This window comes from Brachyhypopomus gauderio, chromosome 18 (genome assembly GCF_052324685.1).
Source record: "Brachyhypopomus gauderio isolate BG-103 chromosome 18, BGAUD_0.2, whole genome shotgun sequence".
Taxonomy (NCBI): Eukaryota; Metazoa; Chordata; class Actinopteri; order Gymnotiformes; family Hypopomidae; genus Brachyhypopomus; species Brachyhypopomus gauderio.
The window spans coordinates 2,277,474-2,297,337 of NC_135228.1; the positions used below are offsets into that span (position 1 = coordinate 2,277,474).

The following is a 19,864-nucleotide window of genomic DNA, read 5'->3' on the forward strand; positions in this document are numbered from 1 at the left end:
CCACAAATTTTAGCTCCTAGGTAGTGAAGTGCATCCCATTATCTGAGTACACTTAATTTATTATACAATGGTGCAGTATCCAGTAATTTTATCAACATTTTGCAGACCAACTTGGAGTCCTCTGGCCTGGTAGGAAATGCTTCTACCCAACATAAGAATTTATCCACAGTCACTAACAAATACCTTAGTCCCCGTACTGGTATTAACATGTCAGTGTAGTCAGTCTGGATCTCCTCTCCTGGCTCCTATTGCCCAGGAAACTTGCTTAGACCTGGTCTTAAAACACAAGTTATGTGCATTACAGATATTCACATTTTCAGTCCAGTCTGCTATTAAGTCAGTTAAGTGTGGATGTGACCAGTAACACATTGTCCTTCATTTTTGCTACCTCGTGTGCTTCAGACAACACTGAATTAATCAATTGACTTGGTAAAATCGGTCTCACATTAGGTCCTTTCCAAACCTCCGTACCCCATTTACCACCTTTATTGAACCACAACATTTTTCCTGTAGTTAACGTAGCTCTGAATCCTATGGCAGAGGAGACCACTGTCCTCTGCCCTGCAAACCATCTGATGGGCTCCTGTAACATATCCTGCCTTTTTTTAGCACCCACGTCTGCAGCTGCATTAACTCTGTATTAAACTGCCCCCTTTTGATAACTTGAACATTTAATGATAGCAACTCTTACCAATAGTAACAACACCTTTTAAATCTTCTTAGCATTTAATGAATTTACCTCCTGAAGTGGTGTAACCTACTCTCTTTGTACAGAGTTCTACATAAACCACTCCTTCCACATACGCAGAGTGTGTACAGATGTTAACTTTCTTGCCTTCCACCCACCTTAGTGCTACAATGACAGCCAAAAGCTCAGCCCTCTGTGCTGATTGTACTACCCAGTTTTACCTGAATGTGCTACCCAGAACTCGTCTGCATCTCCCTGAGCTTCCATTACCACCACAAATCCTGATTCAACACCACCATCTCGACTCCTGAATCTGTCCACATGTTCTCTACCCCAGGAATTGGTTCCATTTAGCTGCATATGCCACCTCAGTTACACACTCATGTGCCAGACCTGTAACATACCATGCCATATTAATTCCTTCAAGTGAAAACATTAAGTTTTAAAACACAAAACCTTCTGTAGTGTGAACATTTGTAATTTTACAAAAGCCATGACGCTGTGACTGGTTAGAATATATAATGAATGTCTTGTGACTATGTGTGCTGTTTTATTTATTTAAACAAGTTGATGTAATAAATCAGCACCTTCCTGTCCCCCCCTTTTTTCTGAACCACAAGAGGGTGTTTCAGAAAAATCTAGAGTAATCTGCCTGTGTCTCAAACGCAGCTGGTGGCTGTGAGATGAGGCCAACGTCATGAGGTCCCTCTGACCCCAGAGAAGCTGTTATCTGATCTAAAATTAAATTATGGTCAAGATGATCGCAGCATTCTCTCTCCTGGAACCTGCTCAACATATCACATTAGAATAACTTTGACAAATGACATTGTTTTAATAAACCAAGTATTACAAGACTTAGCATAGCTCACACATGGAATATTAGTTATTACCCAATTCTTAGCTATAGTGGCTCTCCTAATCATACCAGCGTCGCTAAGCAGGTGTCAGCCCCACAGGGACCACCACACCCTCAGGCTCCACCCATATGCCCCTGGTTGCAATCTCCCATACCTTATCCTGTAGCTCTTCCTCAAATTCCTCCCCATAATCTGGATCCCCTATTGGTCATAAAACAAAGTAACATGCAGTGGGTCGGGTGGCAGGACGCAAGGCTCAGAGTGATCCACAGCTCCCAGGCCATGAACACAGAGTGGACGCCTCTCGCAGTGCAGGAGTCTGACTCCAGAAGATGTGAACTGTGGGAGGCCATTCCGTGGAGATCACCAGTCCTAGAGGGCTACATAACACAGTAGCTCCTAGTTTAAAAAATGTCTCTTTTGCAGACGTTATCACGTGCAGTCTCTGATATGAGGAAGTTGTGGTTAATGGGCTGCTGGCCACATTGCACAGTCATTGGAACAGCTTTATGCAGGCTTTGGTCCCAGAATCAGCATCAGGTAAAACACAGTTGATTGCTGAATGAGTTGCTCCTTTGTTTCAACCAGAAATGACAACCTTTTGAGTACAGACAGTGAGGGACAGCATGGGGTCTGCCGCAGCTTTGGTTTGGTGCTGGTACATACGGACTTCTGGACCTCCCTTGTCCAACGGCGTTCTGAGGACACTCCCTCGACCAGCAACACTCCTGCCCACAAGGAAACATCCACCCGACATGCCACAACCACAGTTGCCAGGACAACCCTGACCACCGTTGCCCCTTGCCCGACCCCTCCCTCTTAAACTTGAGTTAAATCTCATTGGTGGGTACTCCCACCCCTGTTGCAGATAGAGAACATATTGAGGAGTCTGGGGCGGGCCCCTGTACGTGTACACTGCCTGCGTACACTCTTTTCTAAACCAGTTAAGGTGTGAGCATTGGGACACCCGGATGTATGCTGCTTGGCTCTGATAACTTGTGGGAGTTGACTTATCCAACCATGTGACTTTAGAAATGGCGGATGCTGCATGTACTGGCCATTTAACAGAGGGCCTCACCTTAATGTTCCATTATGTCTAGTGAGGGGTACTTCATGTAGCAGGTGAGTTGTGCTTGCTGCATACTGAAAAGCACTTAACTTAAACAGTAACTTCACACTGTATTCCCTGACAGTGTGGTGAACTCATTAAAATTATTCTATTTGTAAGCAAAACTGCAAAACAGTTCAAACAGCTTAAAACATTAAAGTTCATACAATGATATTCAAGTTTTAATCTCAATAAGCTCAACATTTTCAAGTGAAGACAATCACTAAACTCATTGTTTTTCATTTAATATTTGCCGAGCGTCTGACACAATGCGCTCCTGCATGCCTATTGGTTAAAACCATCTAATTAACATACTGTGATTTTTGAACAAACATGGTGGACAGTGCGGCTGGTGCGGGAAAACTACACTGTAAACCCAGCATTAAGGTTTTGCACTGTCTTAACTTTTTGTTATGTTTTAAGTTTAGATTCCCAGACCTGAAGCCATGACTGAGGTGCCCCTGAGCAAGACCCCTAACCCTCAAGCATTGTAGTATGCAGTACTTAAATATATATATATCTTAAAAAATAATATTTTCCTAAACTTATATTTTATTTAAAGTTTTATTCTTTTTTAAGTTAACTGTAAATTATATTACATGAACTTAACATTTCTTAGGTAATCGGTTACAGCAAAACTTTTGAGTTCAGTGAACTTGTTGGGTTTTACAGTGCACTTTAACACTAAGAATATGAAGGTCCACCGTGACTATGCAAGGAAGATAAATTTATATGTAAGGGAATGTTAACAGAACACAAGGCACAGGGAAAACACCATAAGAACTAAAGCAACTAGCGATACAGAAACAAAACAGAACCTTATTAACTAAACCAGACTGCTAAAAACATGTGTAGCAAGGGAGTATGTCAGTAACCTAAACCGAAGACAAAACTGCTAGACAGGCAGATTCAAACACTAATAATGCATGAACATCTATCATACTCTCAGTAATAACCAGACACCAAAACAAACTAAGGACAAGGAGGCTAGATGAACCAGTAAAAATCCAATAACAGCAAAGCTTTTAAACATTTACCTAAACAAACTTATGACCCAACTGACCAGAGTAACAGAGGGAAAAAACACAAGATCACAAACACAATAACCCACGATCAGAACATATAAAACCAGGAACTAAATCCCAGACAATAATGAGATATAAACTAGAAACAGCTGAGATGGCAAATGAAGGCAGAACTATACAATGAATGTATGACAGTGCATCAACGTGCTACCACACCTCTAACGTCTCCCAAAGCCAATATCTTATCAAAACTTATCTAGTTTAACTTGCCAAATACATCACCGTTTCACTCTGGCATGTCTACGTCACTTACTCACTTCGCTTATCCCGGTGTGTGTGCCATCTATAACTATCTCCACCCAGTCCCTTTTAATTTGCAGTTAACCCTTACCACACGGCCTGACTTACTTTTATTGTCTATTTCCCTTTTTCTTGGTCCCTTAACTCCCTTCTTGGTCTTTCCTAGTTTAATTCCTTTAGCAGGATTAGCACGTTTTTTATTTTATTTTATTTTATATTTATTTATTTATTTATTTTACCTCTGCTCGCCTGCCTGTCTTCTGTGTGCAGCGTGTTCTAATGTTGTTCACCACTTCCTCTCTTTCAGTCTCTTCAGAGTGCTCAGATTCACTTCCTCATTGGTCGCAGTTCTCCCCCCCCTGCTTGCTCTCATCTTGTCGAATAACTGAATTTGCATGGGGTTTTTTACACTCTTTGTTGGGGGTTTTAACTATTTGGGACATGGGTTTTTTACACTCTTTATTGGGGTTTTTAACTATTTGGACTGTTCTTGTTTCTACATTAACCACTGAATAGATTCCTTTTACTTCTCCCTGAGTTTTGGTGGCACTCTCCTGTGAGGAAGCTGTGGGCATTACCGAGCCTTGATCATAAGGTGGCACATTTTACTGCTATCTTCCTGGCCTGTTCCCCGATAGCCCAAGCCAACAAACTTATATTTTGCATTGCAATGCTAGTTCTCTTTCACAATTGATTATTTTACGGTTTAACTGCGCTCGCTTCAGTCTTCCTACATTCTCATGTTGCTCTTTCAGTTGTTCTAATTTGCAGAGAGACTGTGATGATTTATGGTCAATGATGTCACCTAAAGACACACGGTCGTCGCCTGCCTGTCTTGGTCACCTCATACTTTTAATGTCTCATAACATTGGTTGTATGAATTACTTCACAAGTCACAGTCATTTGTTCCTATAAAATTCTCCACTCACATAAACCAACACCATAAACCAACCATTTTACATCAAACTTTTGCATACATTTCGCATTTCCTCACCAGCCATTGTTGTTGATAAAAAAACTGATACTCGCCTGCAGTCGTCTTCAACCTTACTTTAATAGATTGAGGGCTCTGTTGACACCGTAAGGTTTACCACCCTCAATCAATTCAGGTTCTTGGTCCAAAACCAGGCGATTTTGGGGGTACCTCAAGTCCCCGGGACGCCTGTGACCCAGCTGACTCGAGAACGCCGCTCGGTCTTACCGTCGCCTCGTCAGGCAAACGGGAGGGTTTGCCACACCCCAGGAAACAAAGAAACACTTATTAGGCCATTAGGGACTCCAACCCTGTTTTCATAGGGACTCCAACCCTATATATTCCTTTTAGGGACTGAAACCCTTTTTCCTTTTAAACCATATATTTTACCTTTTAAACCAAACCAAAAAAGATAATAAAATTTTTTTTAAAAATTGCTATTTAATTTAGCATCGACCAAACACCATTAGTTCATCACAATTTGGTATTATACAAATGTGCAGAAATTTTGTTGTAACAGGTATTCTGCTTTACCTTTAATTGAGCCGGCTCAGACGAACTAACGGTATTTTAGAAGACGTGTTCCAAAAAATCTATCTCTTCCCATCACGTCGGAAGGTCACCAACTGTTGTGGGCTGTAAACTTCTATCAACCACTATAGCCCAGCGTGTTCGTTTGATGGGAAGGAGATAGCAAGAACAACCATACCAAAATTATAGCAATAAACAAAAAAGGCCTTTATTAAAACAGAGATATCTCTGGGGATCTCACATTCTAACATTTTACATCAGAGACCCAACAAGTGTTTGAGCATGCCGTCTTTATATATGATTTCTCCGCCCCCAAACGCTTAGATCTTCTTCTATACCTTACATGGTGTTGTTCTTCAAGCATATAATACTTCTCTTTCTTCTCTGCAATCCCAACATGGACATATGATTCCTGTCTATGGACTGATAGGCTGGCAAGAGGCCACCATTCATGAAGATGCTGTAAATTCATATTTCCCCAACGTCGGCACAATCAGGCCTACGCCTTCTGCTTTTTAGATCTCACTCTACAGTGTGGTCTGCTCACATCCTCTCCCTGGGGTTCACAGCTCGGACACATCTTAGACAGTGGTTACATTTTACTTCTACATTAAACAATGATTATACTTCACTTCTTTTAAACAGTGGTTACATTTCGCTTATGTATTATGTTAAAAGAATAAACAAAGCATGTTAATTGCTAAGCAAAAAACCCAAAATCACAACACTTGCTTGAAAGAAGTCGCTGTGTTCTTTGACGTGGTTTCGCTTTAAATGCTTAAGTAAATTTGACGTATTGAAGGCGTTACAAATTTTGCAACGGGCATTTTTGCAGCTGCTCGAGAAATACTCCCACACCGCGGACATGCCGTTGGCTTTAGTCAAGCTCCATTTAGTGGTGCGCATGAGCGTCAATAAGCTTCATGATATCGGCGCTCTTTATTGCTGATACGATACTTTGTGTAAGTGCCAGTATCAGCGCCAATACCGATACGGTATTGGTGCAACACTACTATAAACCATCATAGGTGCTGTTTCATGAAGCTGGTTAACAGAACATCAAGATGCCATCAATATATAGGATAGTTACTTCAAAAATGTAATATTTGTATATTAGAGCATAATAACGTTATCTTTCATTGTTTTGGCATCTGTTTTTGTATTGTCAAAAATACTAAAAATAAACTTGACTGGTAGTGTGTGTATGTATATATGTATGTGTGTTTCCTACACATACACATACAGTGTCTGTTTGCTCAAGTGTGTGTTGAACTTTAAGTGTGAGTTTTTCTCCTTCTCTCTACAGTCTGTCTTGGTGCAGTTTTCCAGAGGAAGGCTGTGCCGCTCTGGCTTCAGCTCTGAGGTCAAACCCCTCATCACACCTGAGAGAGCTGAACCTGACCTTCAATGAACCCGGAGACTCAGGAGTGAAGCAGCTCTCTGCTCTACTGGAGGATCCACACTGTAAACTGGAGAAACTACAGTGAGTTACTGACTGGGTCTTTATATACACAAACACATACACAACATCAATATCTCCTCTATCACACACTCTAACAAATACAAATATATACAGTCAATACTGCCTCAACTTGCTCATGCATAGACACTCATATACTGTCAGTATCAACCACTCACACACATTCAGTCAATGTTTTCCTCTCTCACACAGTCAATATCTCCTCACACCCAGTCGGTACTTGCTTCTCATCTCTCTCTACACATACACACACAAGCTCAGCCAATTTTCTCCCCTCTCGTACACAGTCGGTATCGCCCCCCCACACATTCTGTGTCCCCATTTTTTCTCTTGAGACACACAGTATCAGTGTATTAATTAGATTTACACACACACACATCTTCTTGCTCATTCTCTCTGTACACACACACACACACACACACACACACACACACGACTTCATGTCTCTCCTGAATACACACACAGTGCCTATATTTGCACAAGTGTGTATCTTGATCTGTAAGTGTAAGGAGGTTTTTCTCCTTCTCTCTGCAGGTTGGCTAACTGCAGTATTACAGAGGAAGGCTGTGCTGCTCTGTGTTCAGCTCTGAGGTCAAACCCCTCATCACACCTGAGAGAGCTGAATCTGAACCTCAATGAACCAGGAGACTCAGGAGTGAAGCAGCTCTCTGCTCTACTGGAGGATCTACACTGCACACTGGAGATACTAGAGTGAGATATTAATTTACTGGCTTATTATATACACACACACATTTCCCTCTCTATCACACAAACACACAGTCAATATCCACACTGTAAACTGGAAATACTAGAGTTAGTTACAGACTTTGTTTCTTTATGCACACACATAAATATTCTCCACCCCCACAACATATACAGATAATCACTAATCTGTAATTTATCTCACTCTCTACACATACGCACGTAAAATCAGTGCATTTCTGTCACGAATAAACACAGACGTGTGTGTGTGTGTGTGTGTTTGTTGAGTTCTAAGGGGTTTTTATCCTTCTCTCTACAGTCTGTCTGACTGCAGTATTACAGAGGAAGGTTGTGCTGCTCTGTGTTCAGCTCTGAGGTCAAACCCTTCATCACACCTGAGAGAGCTTAATCTGAACCTCAATAAACCAGGAGACTCAGGAGTGAAGCAGCTTTCTGCTCTACTGGAGGATCCACACTGTACACTGGAGAAACTACAGTGAGTTACTGGCTTACTGTCTTTCTGTATACACACAGTTTCTTCTCCCCCTCTCTGTCTCTGCAACATACTCTCTCAAAATGCAGTTAATATTCTATATCTCTCTCCCTCACACACAGTCAGTATCCCTTTTTCTGAGACACACAAGATTACTTTATTAATTAGATTCACATACACGTTTTTGCTTATTCGCTCTGTACACACAAACAAACATCATTGCATGTCTCTCCTGAATACACACAGTGTCTGTGTTTGCATGAGTGTGTATGTGTTGATCTTTAAGGAGTTTTTCTCCTTCTCTCTACAGTCTGTCTGAGTGCAGTATTACAGAGGAAGGTTGTGCTGCTCTGTGTTCAGCTCTGAGGTCAAACCCCTCATCACAGCTGAGAGAGCTGAATTTGGAGTACAATGAACCAGGAGACTCAGGAGTGAAGCAGCTCTCTGCTCTGCTGAAGGATCCACACTGTACACTGGAGATATTACAGTGAGCTACTGACTGACAGTCTCTTTTATACACACACATATAGTCAATATTACTCTAAGTCTCTCTCACTCATATACACACTGTCAGTATTCCCCTTTCTGATACATAAACAGTCAATGTCTCACCCCTGGCCTCTCTCTCACATGCACATACAGAAACACAGTCGGTATTGCTCTCTCTCTCTCTCTCTCTCTCTCTCTCTCTCTCTCTCTCTCTCTCTCTCTCTCTCTCTCTCTCTCACACACACACACACACGCACAAACAGACACTTACACATGTGCTCAGTCAATATTCCCCTTTTGCACACATTCGGTATCTCCACACACACAGTCACTTTCCCCCTTTTTTCTCTGAGACATGCATCATCACTGTATTTTGATTCACATTCACATATTTGCTCATTCTCTCTCTCCACACACACACACACACACACACACACACACACACACACATCATTGCATGTATCTCCTGAATACATGCATAGAGCTTGTGTATGCATGAGTATGTGTGTGTTCTTAGCTCTAAGTGTGAGGAGTTTTTCTTCTCTCTAGTCTGTCTGACTGCAGTATTAGAGAGGAAGGCTGTGCTGCTCTTTGTTCAGCTCTGAGGTCAAACCCCTCATCACACCTGAGAGAGCTGAATCTGTACTACAATGAACCAGGAGACTCAGGAGTGAAGCAGCTCTTAGATCTACTGGAGGATCCACACTGTGCACTGGAGAAACTAGAGTGAGTTACTGACTTACTGGCTCTTTACAACAGTGCCCAAATGTATACACCTGCCTAATTTTGTTTAAATAATTATTGCACACTTTCTGGAAATCCTATAAAACTTAATTTCACTTTTCAAATACCACTGTGGTCATCTGCTATATGATATATTTAACTGAAATTGCTGATTCAAACAACCAATGATTTGTAAGGAAAATTAAGAAAATAGAAAAAAAACCAAGCTGAGATTGTGGTTTCTTCTCCTGTGAATTTAAATCTTCATTGTATATACCACTGTAGAAACAAGCAAGACAGAGTCAGAGAGAGAGCGAGAGAGAGGTGGTGCTCACACTGAGTTTATGTATAGTGTGATGTCTGACTGAGATGAGTTTGTGTTCATGTCTGATGGTTCTATCCTATTCTCTGTCTTACAGTATCCAGACACTATGAAGCTGACCTGATCTGAGGCTCACATACAGAGAAGAACATGACTAAACAAACACACACACACACACATACACATACACATAGGATTGTACGTTCCTAAAAGCTCAAATAGCTGCTTCACCTAAGGATAGAAAACACCAAAATCAGAAAACTATACCACAGAGGCCCACCATTAATTAAACCTAACGAGAGAGCTGTGGTTTGGCCTGCTGTCTCACAATGGATTGGATGTCAATGTTAATTTTTGTGGCCACAACGCACATCAAATCAAGTCATGGTGGAAAAACTACTCTCACAAATGTAAGTGCTCCCAAACATGCTGGCCATTGAGAGGGCAAAATCTCTGAGACGTGGAAAACGTGCCTCAGGAAGAAGTCTTCAAAATGAAATTCCCCTCTCGTTGCACTTTGCTTGAAAAAACTGGTCTGCCTGCAGCTCGTAGAGTTTGAGCTACAGCTCAGATGGTTGCGCGCTGACCACAGCAGAGAGGGGTCACATCTCGTGAAAATCTTGAAAACGATCGTTGAATTGCTCCTGCAATTTTTCGAGGTCTGCTTTGTATTTCCAGATTTGATTTTTGCACTCGGGGCTCTCTTTGCGAATCTCAGTGCACACGGGAAACTATGCCAGATTTACACGAAGAAAAGCCTTCTATGAACAGCCCGAGTTTGCGCTGAAATGCGGTCATGTGAAATTACAGATCACATACCATTTGATCTCTCACCTGCAAGAGTGTGTTGAGGTGATTGAGATGCCCTGTGATGTCTGTCAGAAAGGCCATGTCACAACGAAACTGTGTATCTTTGAGTTTTGCGCAGTATGCATTTGTATCGCCACTAATATTGTTCTCCAAGAAAACTGGTATTTCCGTGCAAAAAAACGCTCCAGACACCTCCCCCGACTCCTCCACCTGATATCCATATACAGTTGTAAGTCCCCATACTCTGCATCCACTTCATCCAGAAAGGTGATGAACCTCCGGTGACATAGAGATCTGTTGCCTCCTCGGATGATATTACTGACTTTTGTCATCAAATCCATGACGTAGCCAAAGTTCAATGTCTTTGCGCAGAGGGCTTCCTGGAAAGATTAGAAAAAAATAGTTGCGGTTAGAAAATATATTGCTTGTGTATCTTTCTATGTTTGTGTAGCCACGGCACACCAGGTCTAGTACAGTACATCTCACAATTAATATGACGCTACTCACCTGATGGATGATGCAGTGCAGTATAGGGCAGTTTACTCCGCTCTGCCTGAGTAGCCCCACGAAACCCCCGTGTCTTCCCTGCAGGAAGCGCCATCCGTAACAACAGTCGACAGCTTTTTAAAGCCACCATATTCACTCACAGCACTGGTTACGGCGTTGAATATATCGCTGCCTTTAGTGGTGTCGTGCAGAGATGCCAATCTCAATAACTCCTCGTGCACATCAAATTCAGAACGTCGGTCGTTCTTGCAAAAATCAGCAGTTGGCTAACATCCGTCACATCTGTACTCTCAGCCAAAGCTAGTGAGAAGTACTTGCAATCCTGGATTATTACTTGTTTCAGATTTACCTCGACATGATCGCTGATGTCAGAAATCCTGCTTGTTACTGTCTGTCGAAACAAAGGCACAGCTTCAAAGTTTTAGCTGTTTATGCTTTGGCCATTTTCACTGCGCACGTCTTGACCACTTCTCCATCCGACAGTGGCTTCTTCGCCCTAGCAAGTTCGAGTGCCACGTCATTAGATGCTGTGATGGCTGACTCTTAACAGGTCGTAGCTTTTGTGAAAAAGTGCTGCTGTTGACATACTTTTGATTTGAGGTCTGCTACTACAGCGGCTTTAGCAGCTCCAGTGTACTTCTCATATTAACCTTATGCAAGGTGTTGTAATGGTGACTTAAGTTGTAATCTTTTAGAGCTGATAATGTCTCCAAGCAAACTAGACACATTGCACACATTGAATTCTTCTTCCCATTTTGGCTGAAAAGTGCAATTTTCCCTGTCAAGTTTTCTCTTTTTTCCACGGCTAGTGGCCATGGCTCTTGACTTTCTTCTTCGCTAATGGAATGCGGCCGGCCCAATATTGTTTGCGTTTGCTCTATTGGTCAACAATATAATTGCAAGATTTTTTTTCTTTTAATTATTAAATTATTATTGATCTATTCGCGGGCTGCACTGAGTGAGCCCAAGGGCCGTGTGCGGCCCCCGGGTTGCCAGTTGCCCATCCCTGCTCTATATGCTCTAGCCACCAAAATCACTATAGTATAAGTCTGCTTATACTATATATCATTAAACATTCTTTTATTTTCCTCCATATTTAATTCACCCGTGTGAGGCTGGGTACATGTCTATTAGTGATGTAACATTTGAAGCGATGCCTCGGAGCCTGTATCGAGCAAAAAGGGGCGTGCCAGATGAAGCCCCGGTTCGAGGCGTGTGTCATTACCGTAAAAATCACGTGACTGATGACAAAGGAGGCCTCGGATTCAGTGGGCCACGTCATTGTTTCATTTTGAGTGTCACAACCACATATACGGGGTTTGAGCCTTGCGGCCCTTTGTGGGTTTTGAGTTGACGTTTGGTGTTGTGAGAGGTGTGCATTGGTCAATTAGTTATAAAATAGATTAGATCAGCTATTATTTATTATTCTTATTATTATAGACTTTAAGCTAGGTAGGCTTCGAAAAGGAAATCGACTCAACCCCAACAACTGTTAAAAAGCTTCTTTGAAAAAAATTAAAATCAGTAATTTATATTTGTTCCATCTGTTGCAGTTTCCTGTCTTTCAGTTCCATAAGCACTCTTGTACTCCCAGTTCCACAAGTATTTATTTTAAGTATTTATTTTACGTGTTCAACATCACATCACTCAAATAATATTTCCATGTAAAAACACACTTTTATATTCATTGCGACGTGGCAAAAAATATTTTATTTTATACACAGACATTCCAGTTTTCTCTGACTCTTAATTGAGAATTAATTGAGTCTTTCATATATCTTTTTGCACAGCAGGTGTCACTAGTGAGCAGAGCCGGCCCTGACCAATGTGGTGCCCTAGGCAAGATTTTGGTTGGTGCCCCCTGCATCATCAATCATCGGGTTGATTGTGTCACTATTAAAGAAACAAATAAAAAGCAAATGACTTAAATATTACCATATAACAAGCAATAAATATAAAGGTGTTGCACAAAAAATATTTTTAAACTATTTTACATAACGTAGTGCAGAGAACAACTTTTAAATATTAATAATATATTAAAAAAAAAAAAAACAAACAACAACTACCACCAGTGCAAATCAGGGCAATTTGCCTACTGCAACATTATTATTTCAAAAGTGCATTCGCAATGAGCAGAGGAGCATATGTGTGTTTTAGTATATATTTATTTTAAGCTAAGCTAATCATAGCACCTACTAGGATTGGGCAGTATGATGACTCTTTTCACTAAGATCATACAGAGGGGAAAAAGCCACAATGACAATTGAGTGTTGTGAGTCAAGCGAGCTGGTTTCAAAGAAAAACACAACAGCTACAGATTGGCAACATTTTGGATTTGTTTCAAATAAAAAGGAGACCATTGGAGCACGCCCCCACGATTCTAATTCGATAATATGATTGGTTGATAAAACTGCCAATCTATAATGAAAGCTCTCAATGTAAAAGGGCCTTTCTCTCTTTTACCTAGAAACAACGGTGTGAAATATTCTGAATGGTTGATTTTTTATTTCACCGCTGAGGTTTTTTTCAAGCACAAGTACGAAAAGTGGTTTTGAAAGCCGATTTATAGGAAAAATACAAATTATTGGTGAAGCGTTATTAACATATATTACATATAATAGATAAAGCATCCTTTTAAGATCAATTAACCTTCAGAGAAGGCGTTGAAGTCCCTGACGCTTCGCCAATGGTATAGTGTTAATTCACCACATATTACCATTATATTACCTGTTTTTTGCCGCCTTTCCTCCTCCACTTTTCTCATTTTACTACCCTGGGCACCAGAGGACTTCTGCCTTTTTGACGTCTTTACAGGGAGATGTCACTCACACAGAGAAACAGTAACGAGGTGCGCAGAGCGCGCGGGGGAGGGCGGGTTGGCGCGCGGGTGATAGGTGTCGTGTGTTGTTATTATAAGAATTATTAATTTGACTAATATTATTAAACAATGAAATTATGATTATGTGGACTTTGCTTGTTTTCACATTTATTAATTGTTCATTTGTTTAAAAAAAAAAAAAAACCGCATGCACGCGAGCGCCCCCCTGGACAGCCGGCGCCCCTAGCATTTGCCTATGTCGCCTAATGGAAGGGCCGGCCCTGCTAGTGAGAACAAGTCAACAAGGCTTCGGGTAATGAACCTTTTGGTGAACCTTTGAGCTGGAAAGCCCCATTGGTTCATGAAGCCTCGTTTTGCCATTCACTAATGTCTATTATGAATAGTGTAGCGAGACAGGACAGGGGTCAAAACCAGATCCAAGGAGACTACATTCAAGGGCCAAAAACAGGATCAAGAACAATCCAGGTCAGTAATCCCAATAAACAGCAAGAGCCAAGAAGAGTACAAAAGGGCAAATCCAAAAGAGTAGTGCAAACAGACCAGATCAAACCATGAATAGACAGGCAGTAGAATAACACTCGGTATGCTTACTAGAAGTTCGGCAATACTTTGCACTGAGGCTCCGGATGGGTAGGTCTTAAATGTGTGTTACTAATAAGAGACACAGGTGTGAAGAATTAATATTGCGGAGAGGAGGAATGTGGTAAACAACACAGAGGATTCTGGGAAACATGGTCCTCTTGGTTGGGCTGAATGACAACCCATTATTCAACCTGTCCCTCCTCCCATAGGAAGCCACTGACTGTATTACTCCTTCAGCCATAAGGTTTATGCTGTACCAGAACAAAAAGAAAAAAAAACTCAAAAAAGGATATTGTGGACATAAATGATGACACTTCACTTTCTGTATTTAGACAAAAAAAAATATCCAACAGCACGTAATCTTACCTTCAATGTTGTAAGTTTGTGCCTTCTTTCTAAAAGCGTTTTTTTCCACTTTTGTGAGGCCAATTAGATATATGCTGTTAGTTTTGTACGTGACAGTCTGTTGTTAAATAATGGGATCCAAGCCACAAACAAAAAATTGTAACGTCAGAGTGTGAAACGGTTACATTTGTATTAAAGAAAGCCATGTGAAAAGCAAATAGCCTACACAACAGTACTTTTCTCAACAAAACAGAATGCTGTCGCTCACCACAAATATTGCTCACACATAATTTGTCGTAAGAAAGAGTACACTTAACATCCTTTCCGATTTTTATCATGAATAAATATTTCAGGATTTTAATATATTTACATGCGTCAATTAATATACCGATGAATTACAAGGAAGACCAAATCAAAAATGTAAAATATTTATTGATAAAAAGAAAACACATAGAAGCTTAAGGGCAAAATATCTTGTGATGTCATCAGATTAGATTCAACTTTATTGTCATTATGCAGAGTACAAGTACAGAGCCAATAATATTAGTACTACTTAATGGGTGACCAATATGCAGCAAACATGAAAAGAGCCTGGGGTCAAAAAATAGGGGAAAGCAAGTGCCCCTTTAGCAGTGTGCTCGTGACACCAGAGTCATCAGAATATATTTATATGACACAAAGTGAAAATCTATATTTTTTGTTTATAATGTGGTAGCTCAACAATTTATGAAACTGTGAAATTTGAAAGATCAGAAGTGTAAAAGTTATCCAGTTAGCACCATGACTAAAACAGCTCATCTTCTTAGTCCCAGTACATCTGTCTGTTAGTCAGTTGTTAATCAGACATTGCAAACATTAATAGTCCTGATGATCCTGACAGGAGGAGACACTCCAGTACAGACCAACATTAATAGGGGCAGTCATGGTCCTGTGGGAGGGAACTGGTCTTGTGACCGGAGGGTCGTGGGTTCAATTCTCAGGCCTGAGACCATGACTGAGGTGCCCTTGAGCAAGGCACCTAACCCCAACTGCTCCCCGGGCACCGGCTAGAACTGTCCACCGCTCTGGGCATGTATGCACCACAGCCCCCTATTAATCACTAGTGTGTGTGTTCTAATTGCACAGATGGGTAAAATGCATAGGAGGAGACACTCCAGTACAGACCAACATTAATAGTGCTGATGATCCTGATAGGAGGAGACACTCCAGTACAGACCGACATTAATAGTCCTGATGATCCTGATAGGAGGAGACACTCCAGTACAGACTAACATTAATAGTCCTGATGATCCTGATGGGAGGAGACACTCCAGTACAGACCAACATTAAAAGTCCTGATGATCCTGACAGAATACACTCCAGTACAGATAAACAGTCCTGATGATCCTGAGAGGAGGTGACACTGACTGTAAAACACTCTGTGACTGTCAGCAGTTCCATATCTCACCACCAGAGTACTGACACACCATAACTATCACTCCACCTGCAGCTCAAATCTCTTGAGTCTTTATTGTGCCTGTTTCACAATGACCTATTCTGGACAGATCTGTTCTTCTTCTGTAATTTTAAGTAGGAGGAACCTCTGATATGGGACCTGCATGTTCTACCTACAGTGGGGAAAATAAGTATTTAGTCAGTCACCAATTGTGCAAGTTCTCCCACTTAAAAAGATGAGAGAGGCCTGTAATTGACGTCATAGGTAGACCTCAACTATGAGAGACAAAATGTGAAAAAAAAATTGAGAAAATCATTTTGTCTGACTTTTAAAGAATTTATTTGCAAATAATGGTGGAAAATAAGTATTTGGTCAATAACAAAAGTTCATCTCAATACTTTGTTGTATATCCTCTGTTGGCAATGACAGAGGTCAAATGTTTTCTGTAAGTCTTCACAAGGTTGGCACACACTGTTGCTGGTATGTTGGCCCATTCCTCCATGCAGATCTCCTCACGTTTCATCTTCATTGCCCTTGCTGATGGAAGGAGGTTTGCACCCAAAATCTCACAATACATGGCCCCATTCATTCTTTCATGTACACGGACCAGTCGTCCTGGTCCCTTTGCAGAGAAACAGCCCCAAAACATGATGTTGGCACCCCCATGCTTGACAGTTGGTATGGTGTTCTTTGGATGCAACTCAGCATTCACTGTCCTCCAAACACGACGAGTTGTGTTTTTACCAAATAGTTCTACTTTGGTTTCATCTGACCATATGACATTCTCCCAATACTCTTCTGGAACATTCAAATGCTCTCTAGCAAACTTCAGACGTGCCTGGCTTAAGCAGGGGGACACGTCTGGCACTGCAAGATCTGAGTCCTTGGCGTTGTAGTGTGTTGCTGATGGTAGCCTTTGTAACGTTGGTCCCAGCTTTCTGCAGGTCATTCACTAGATCCCCTCTTGTGGTTCTGGGATTTTCCCTCACCGTTCTTGTGATCATTTTGACCCCAAGGGCTGAGATCTTGCGTGAAGCCCCATATCGAGGGAGATTAGTAGTGGTCTTGTAGGTCTTCCATTTTCTGATTATTGCTCCCACAGTAGATTTCTTCACACCAAGCTGCTTGCCTATTGCAGATTCAGTCTTCCCAGTCTACAATTCGGTTTCTGGTGTCCTCCGACAGCTCTTTCATCTTCACCATAGTGGAGTTTGGATTGTGACTGTTTGAGGTTGTGGGCAGGTGTCTTTTATACTGTTAACGACTTCAAATAGGTGCCATTAATACAGGTAATGAGTGGGGGAAAGAGGAGCCTCTTAAAAAAGAAGTTACAGGTCTGTGACAGCCAGAAATCTTGCTTGTTTGTAGGTGACCAAATACTTATTTTCCACCATTATTTGCAAATAAATTCTTTAAAAGTCAGACAGAATGATTTTCTCAATTTTTTTTCACATTTTGTCTCTCATAGTTGAGGTCTACCTATGATGTCAATTACAGGCCTCTCTCATCTTTTTAAGTGGGAAAACTTGCACAATTGGTGACTGACTAAATACTTATTTTCCCCACTGTAAATACACATCCTCATCTTTATGAATGAGTCACACTGTTCTCAGGTCAGTTGTAGAACATTTACACTATTTGTGGATGAAATGTATGTACTGTATGTATTGGAACCAGTGTGCCTGCATTCCTTTACACAGTCTAATGTAGACCTGGGAGAGAGATGATACAAATCTGTAAAAAATTGACGTTTGTTGCATTTGAAAGTTAATGGATTGGTTCAGATCTGTTCAACATGCCATATGAAAAAACGAACAGTTACGTAGTGATCAATTTTAATGAGAAGTGTACCATAATCAGTAGGGGAGGAGCCAATGAGGAGAAGTTTACCATCAACATACCATCAGTAGTAGGGGAGGATGATCCAGTCTGTGAAACACACTGGCTTCTGTCATACTCTGGGCTATTTCACAGAATAATTTACATCCTCATACGTTGATGTTTAGTGATGTTGGTGAAGTAATGTCTGATCAGAAGATGGAGGCTTCTACTCCAGTCCAGACCAACATCACAGATCAGACCAACATCGCAGCTCAGACACCAACATCACAACTCAGACAGGAGGGAACGTCTGTGCTCCTCAGTGGGACTCAGTTTAATGCACCAGTGACAATGAACACTACATATTGTCACGTTGAGGACCCCGGCCCCTCCCTTTTGGGCGTGTGTTTATGTTGTCCACGTGTACCGTCTGCGTCTGTGGACCCTCGTGGTTGTGGTTATGTCTTGTGATAATCTGTCTCGCCTGTGACTTGTCTCGTAATCACGTGGGGCTAATGTGGTTTGTCTATTTAATGTGCGCTCGCGCAGTGTCCTGTGCTCGTCGTTGTCACGGACCGGTACCGTGGTCTGGATGAGTATTGACTTCCTCTAGATTTTCATAACAATGACAGTTTATCAGACATAACATAGTTAACCTCAGTGGATGTGCTGCTGACAAGCCTCATCAAGGGGAATCTACTTTCCTCTGCTCTCCTCTGGATAACCTCTCGACCAGCATCAGCCAATCAGATCCCTCCTGAGTGTGTTGATGTGGTAACAGAGGTACGAGGGTTCAGTGACCCTCAGAAAGAGGAGTACTTCAGGAAGAGAGTCAGGGAGCAAATCTTGGCCAATATAATCATCTCACACATAAAGTTATCAAGAAGCCTCTACATCATGTGCCACATTCTAGTCTTCTGTTAGATTGCAGCCACTGTTCTAGAGACAATCTTGGGTGAAGCAGAGAGTGGAAAAATCCCCAAGACTCTGACTGAAATGTTTACAGCAGGGGTCGCCAACCTTTTTGAAACTGGGAGCTACTTCTTGGATGCCAATTATTGCGGAGGGCTATCGGATTAGTACGAACGAAAAGTTGCGTGTGCGTGTGTCAATTGCTAAGCGGGAAGACCGCTAGCAACCGCGGACAATCTATAATAGCAGCAAAAACATAAACGATGCAGCGCTTTGATGCATGGCGCTATAGTGAGCTATTTTTAAAAAACTCACGATGTGGGTGACCCCTGGTTTATTCAATATTGATGGCAGCCTAACTTTTTGATTGACAGCTAATTGAGCAATAGAACACGAGAGGGAGTGTGCTATCGTGAATATATGTATATGGCGTTACTTGACAACGCGTCCACGGAGTGATACAGAGAATGAGAATACCGTGCTGTTATCACACATATCTGCAGGGTTAGAACACTTCTCAACCAGTCGGATTGTGAACTAACTGTTGTATAATTGGCGAATAATCATTTAGTGTTAGAAGGGGAGGAACAACTGTGAATTTTGATTGGATATAAATTTAAGTAGATTTCTCGATGGGACCAATTAGGTTTACAAATTTATATGTAATTCATTGGCCCTTTGGCGAGCTACTCGGAAAGGGGTGGTGAGCTACTGGTAGCTCGCGAGCGACGTGTTGGGAGACCCCTGGTTTACACAATTCCTGATCTTTCAGATCAAACACAAGGACAGGAAGAACCATGGTAACACTGACACTGATTTTGACCAGACCAGAAATACAGTTATGGCACTGGGAAAACTGGCTTTCCACCAGCTGGAAAAGGGCAACCTGATCTTCTGTGAGGAAGACCTGAGAGAGTGTGGC

The 19,864-nt window shown here is 41.6% G+C and overlaps 1 protein-coding gene across 7 annotated transcripts in view; it reads left to right on the forward strand.

Moving 5' to 3' along the window:
- LOC143481736 (NACHT, LRR and PYD domains-containing protein 12-like) overlaps positions 1 to 14,120 on the forward strand; it is a 36,708-nt gene extending 22,588 nt beyond the window's left edge. For 5 of the 7 annotated variants that reach the window (XM_076979849.1, XM_076979854.1, XM_076979850.1 and 2 more), the window contains 7 exons: positions 6,789 to 6,965; positions 7,497 to 7,673; positions 7,984 to 8,160; positions 8,468 to 8,644; positions 9,196 to 9,372; positions 9,655 to 9,693; positions 9,789 to 14,120. In XM_076979849.1, the coding sequence (XP_076835964.1) occupies positions 6,789 to 6,965; positions 7,497 to 7,673; positions 7,984 to 8,160; positions 8,468 to 8,644; positions 9,196 to 9,372; positions 9,655 to 9,693; positions 9,789 to 9,804 (940 nt within the window). In that variant the 3' untranslated portion in view covers positions 9,805 to 14,120. The remainder of the gene's footprint in view (positions 1 to 6,788; positions 6,966 to 7,496; positions 7,674 to 7,983; positions 8,161 to 8,467; positions 8,645 to 9,195; positions 9,373 to 9,654; positions 9,694 to 9,788) is intronic. The other 2 variants (XM_076979853.1, XM_076979852.1) reach the window with 2 other exon arrangements.
- Positions 14,121 to 19,864: the final 5,744 nt, after the last annotated feature.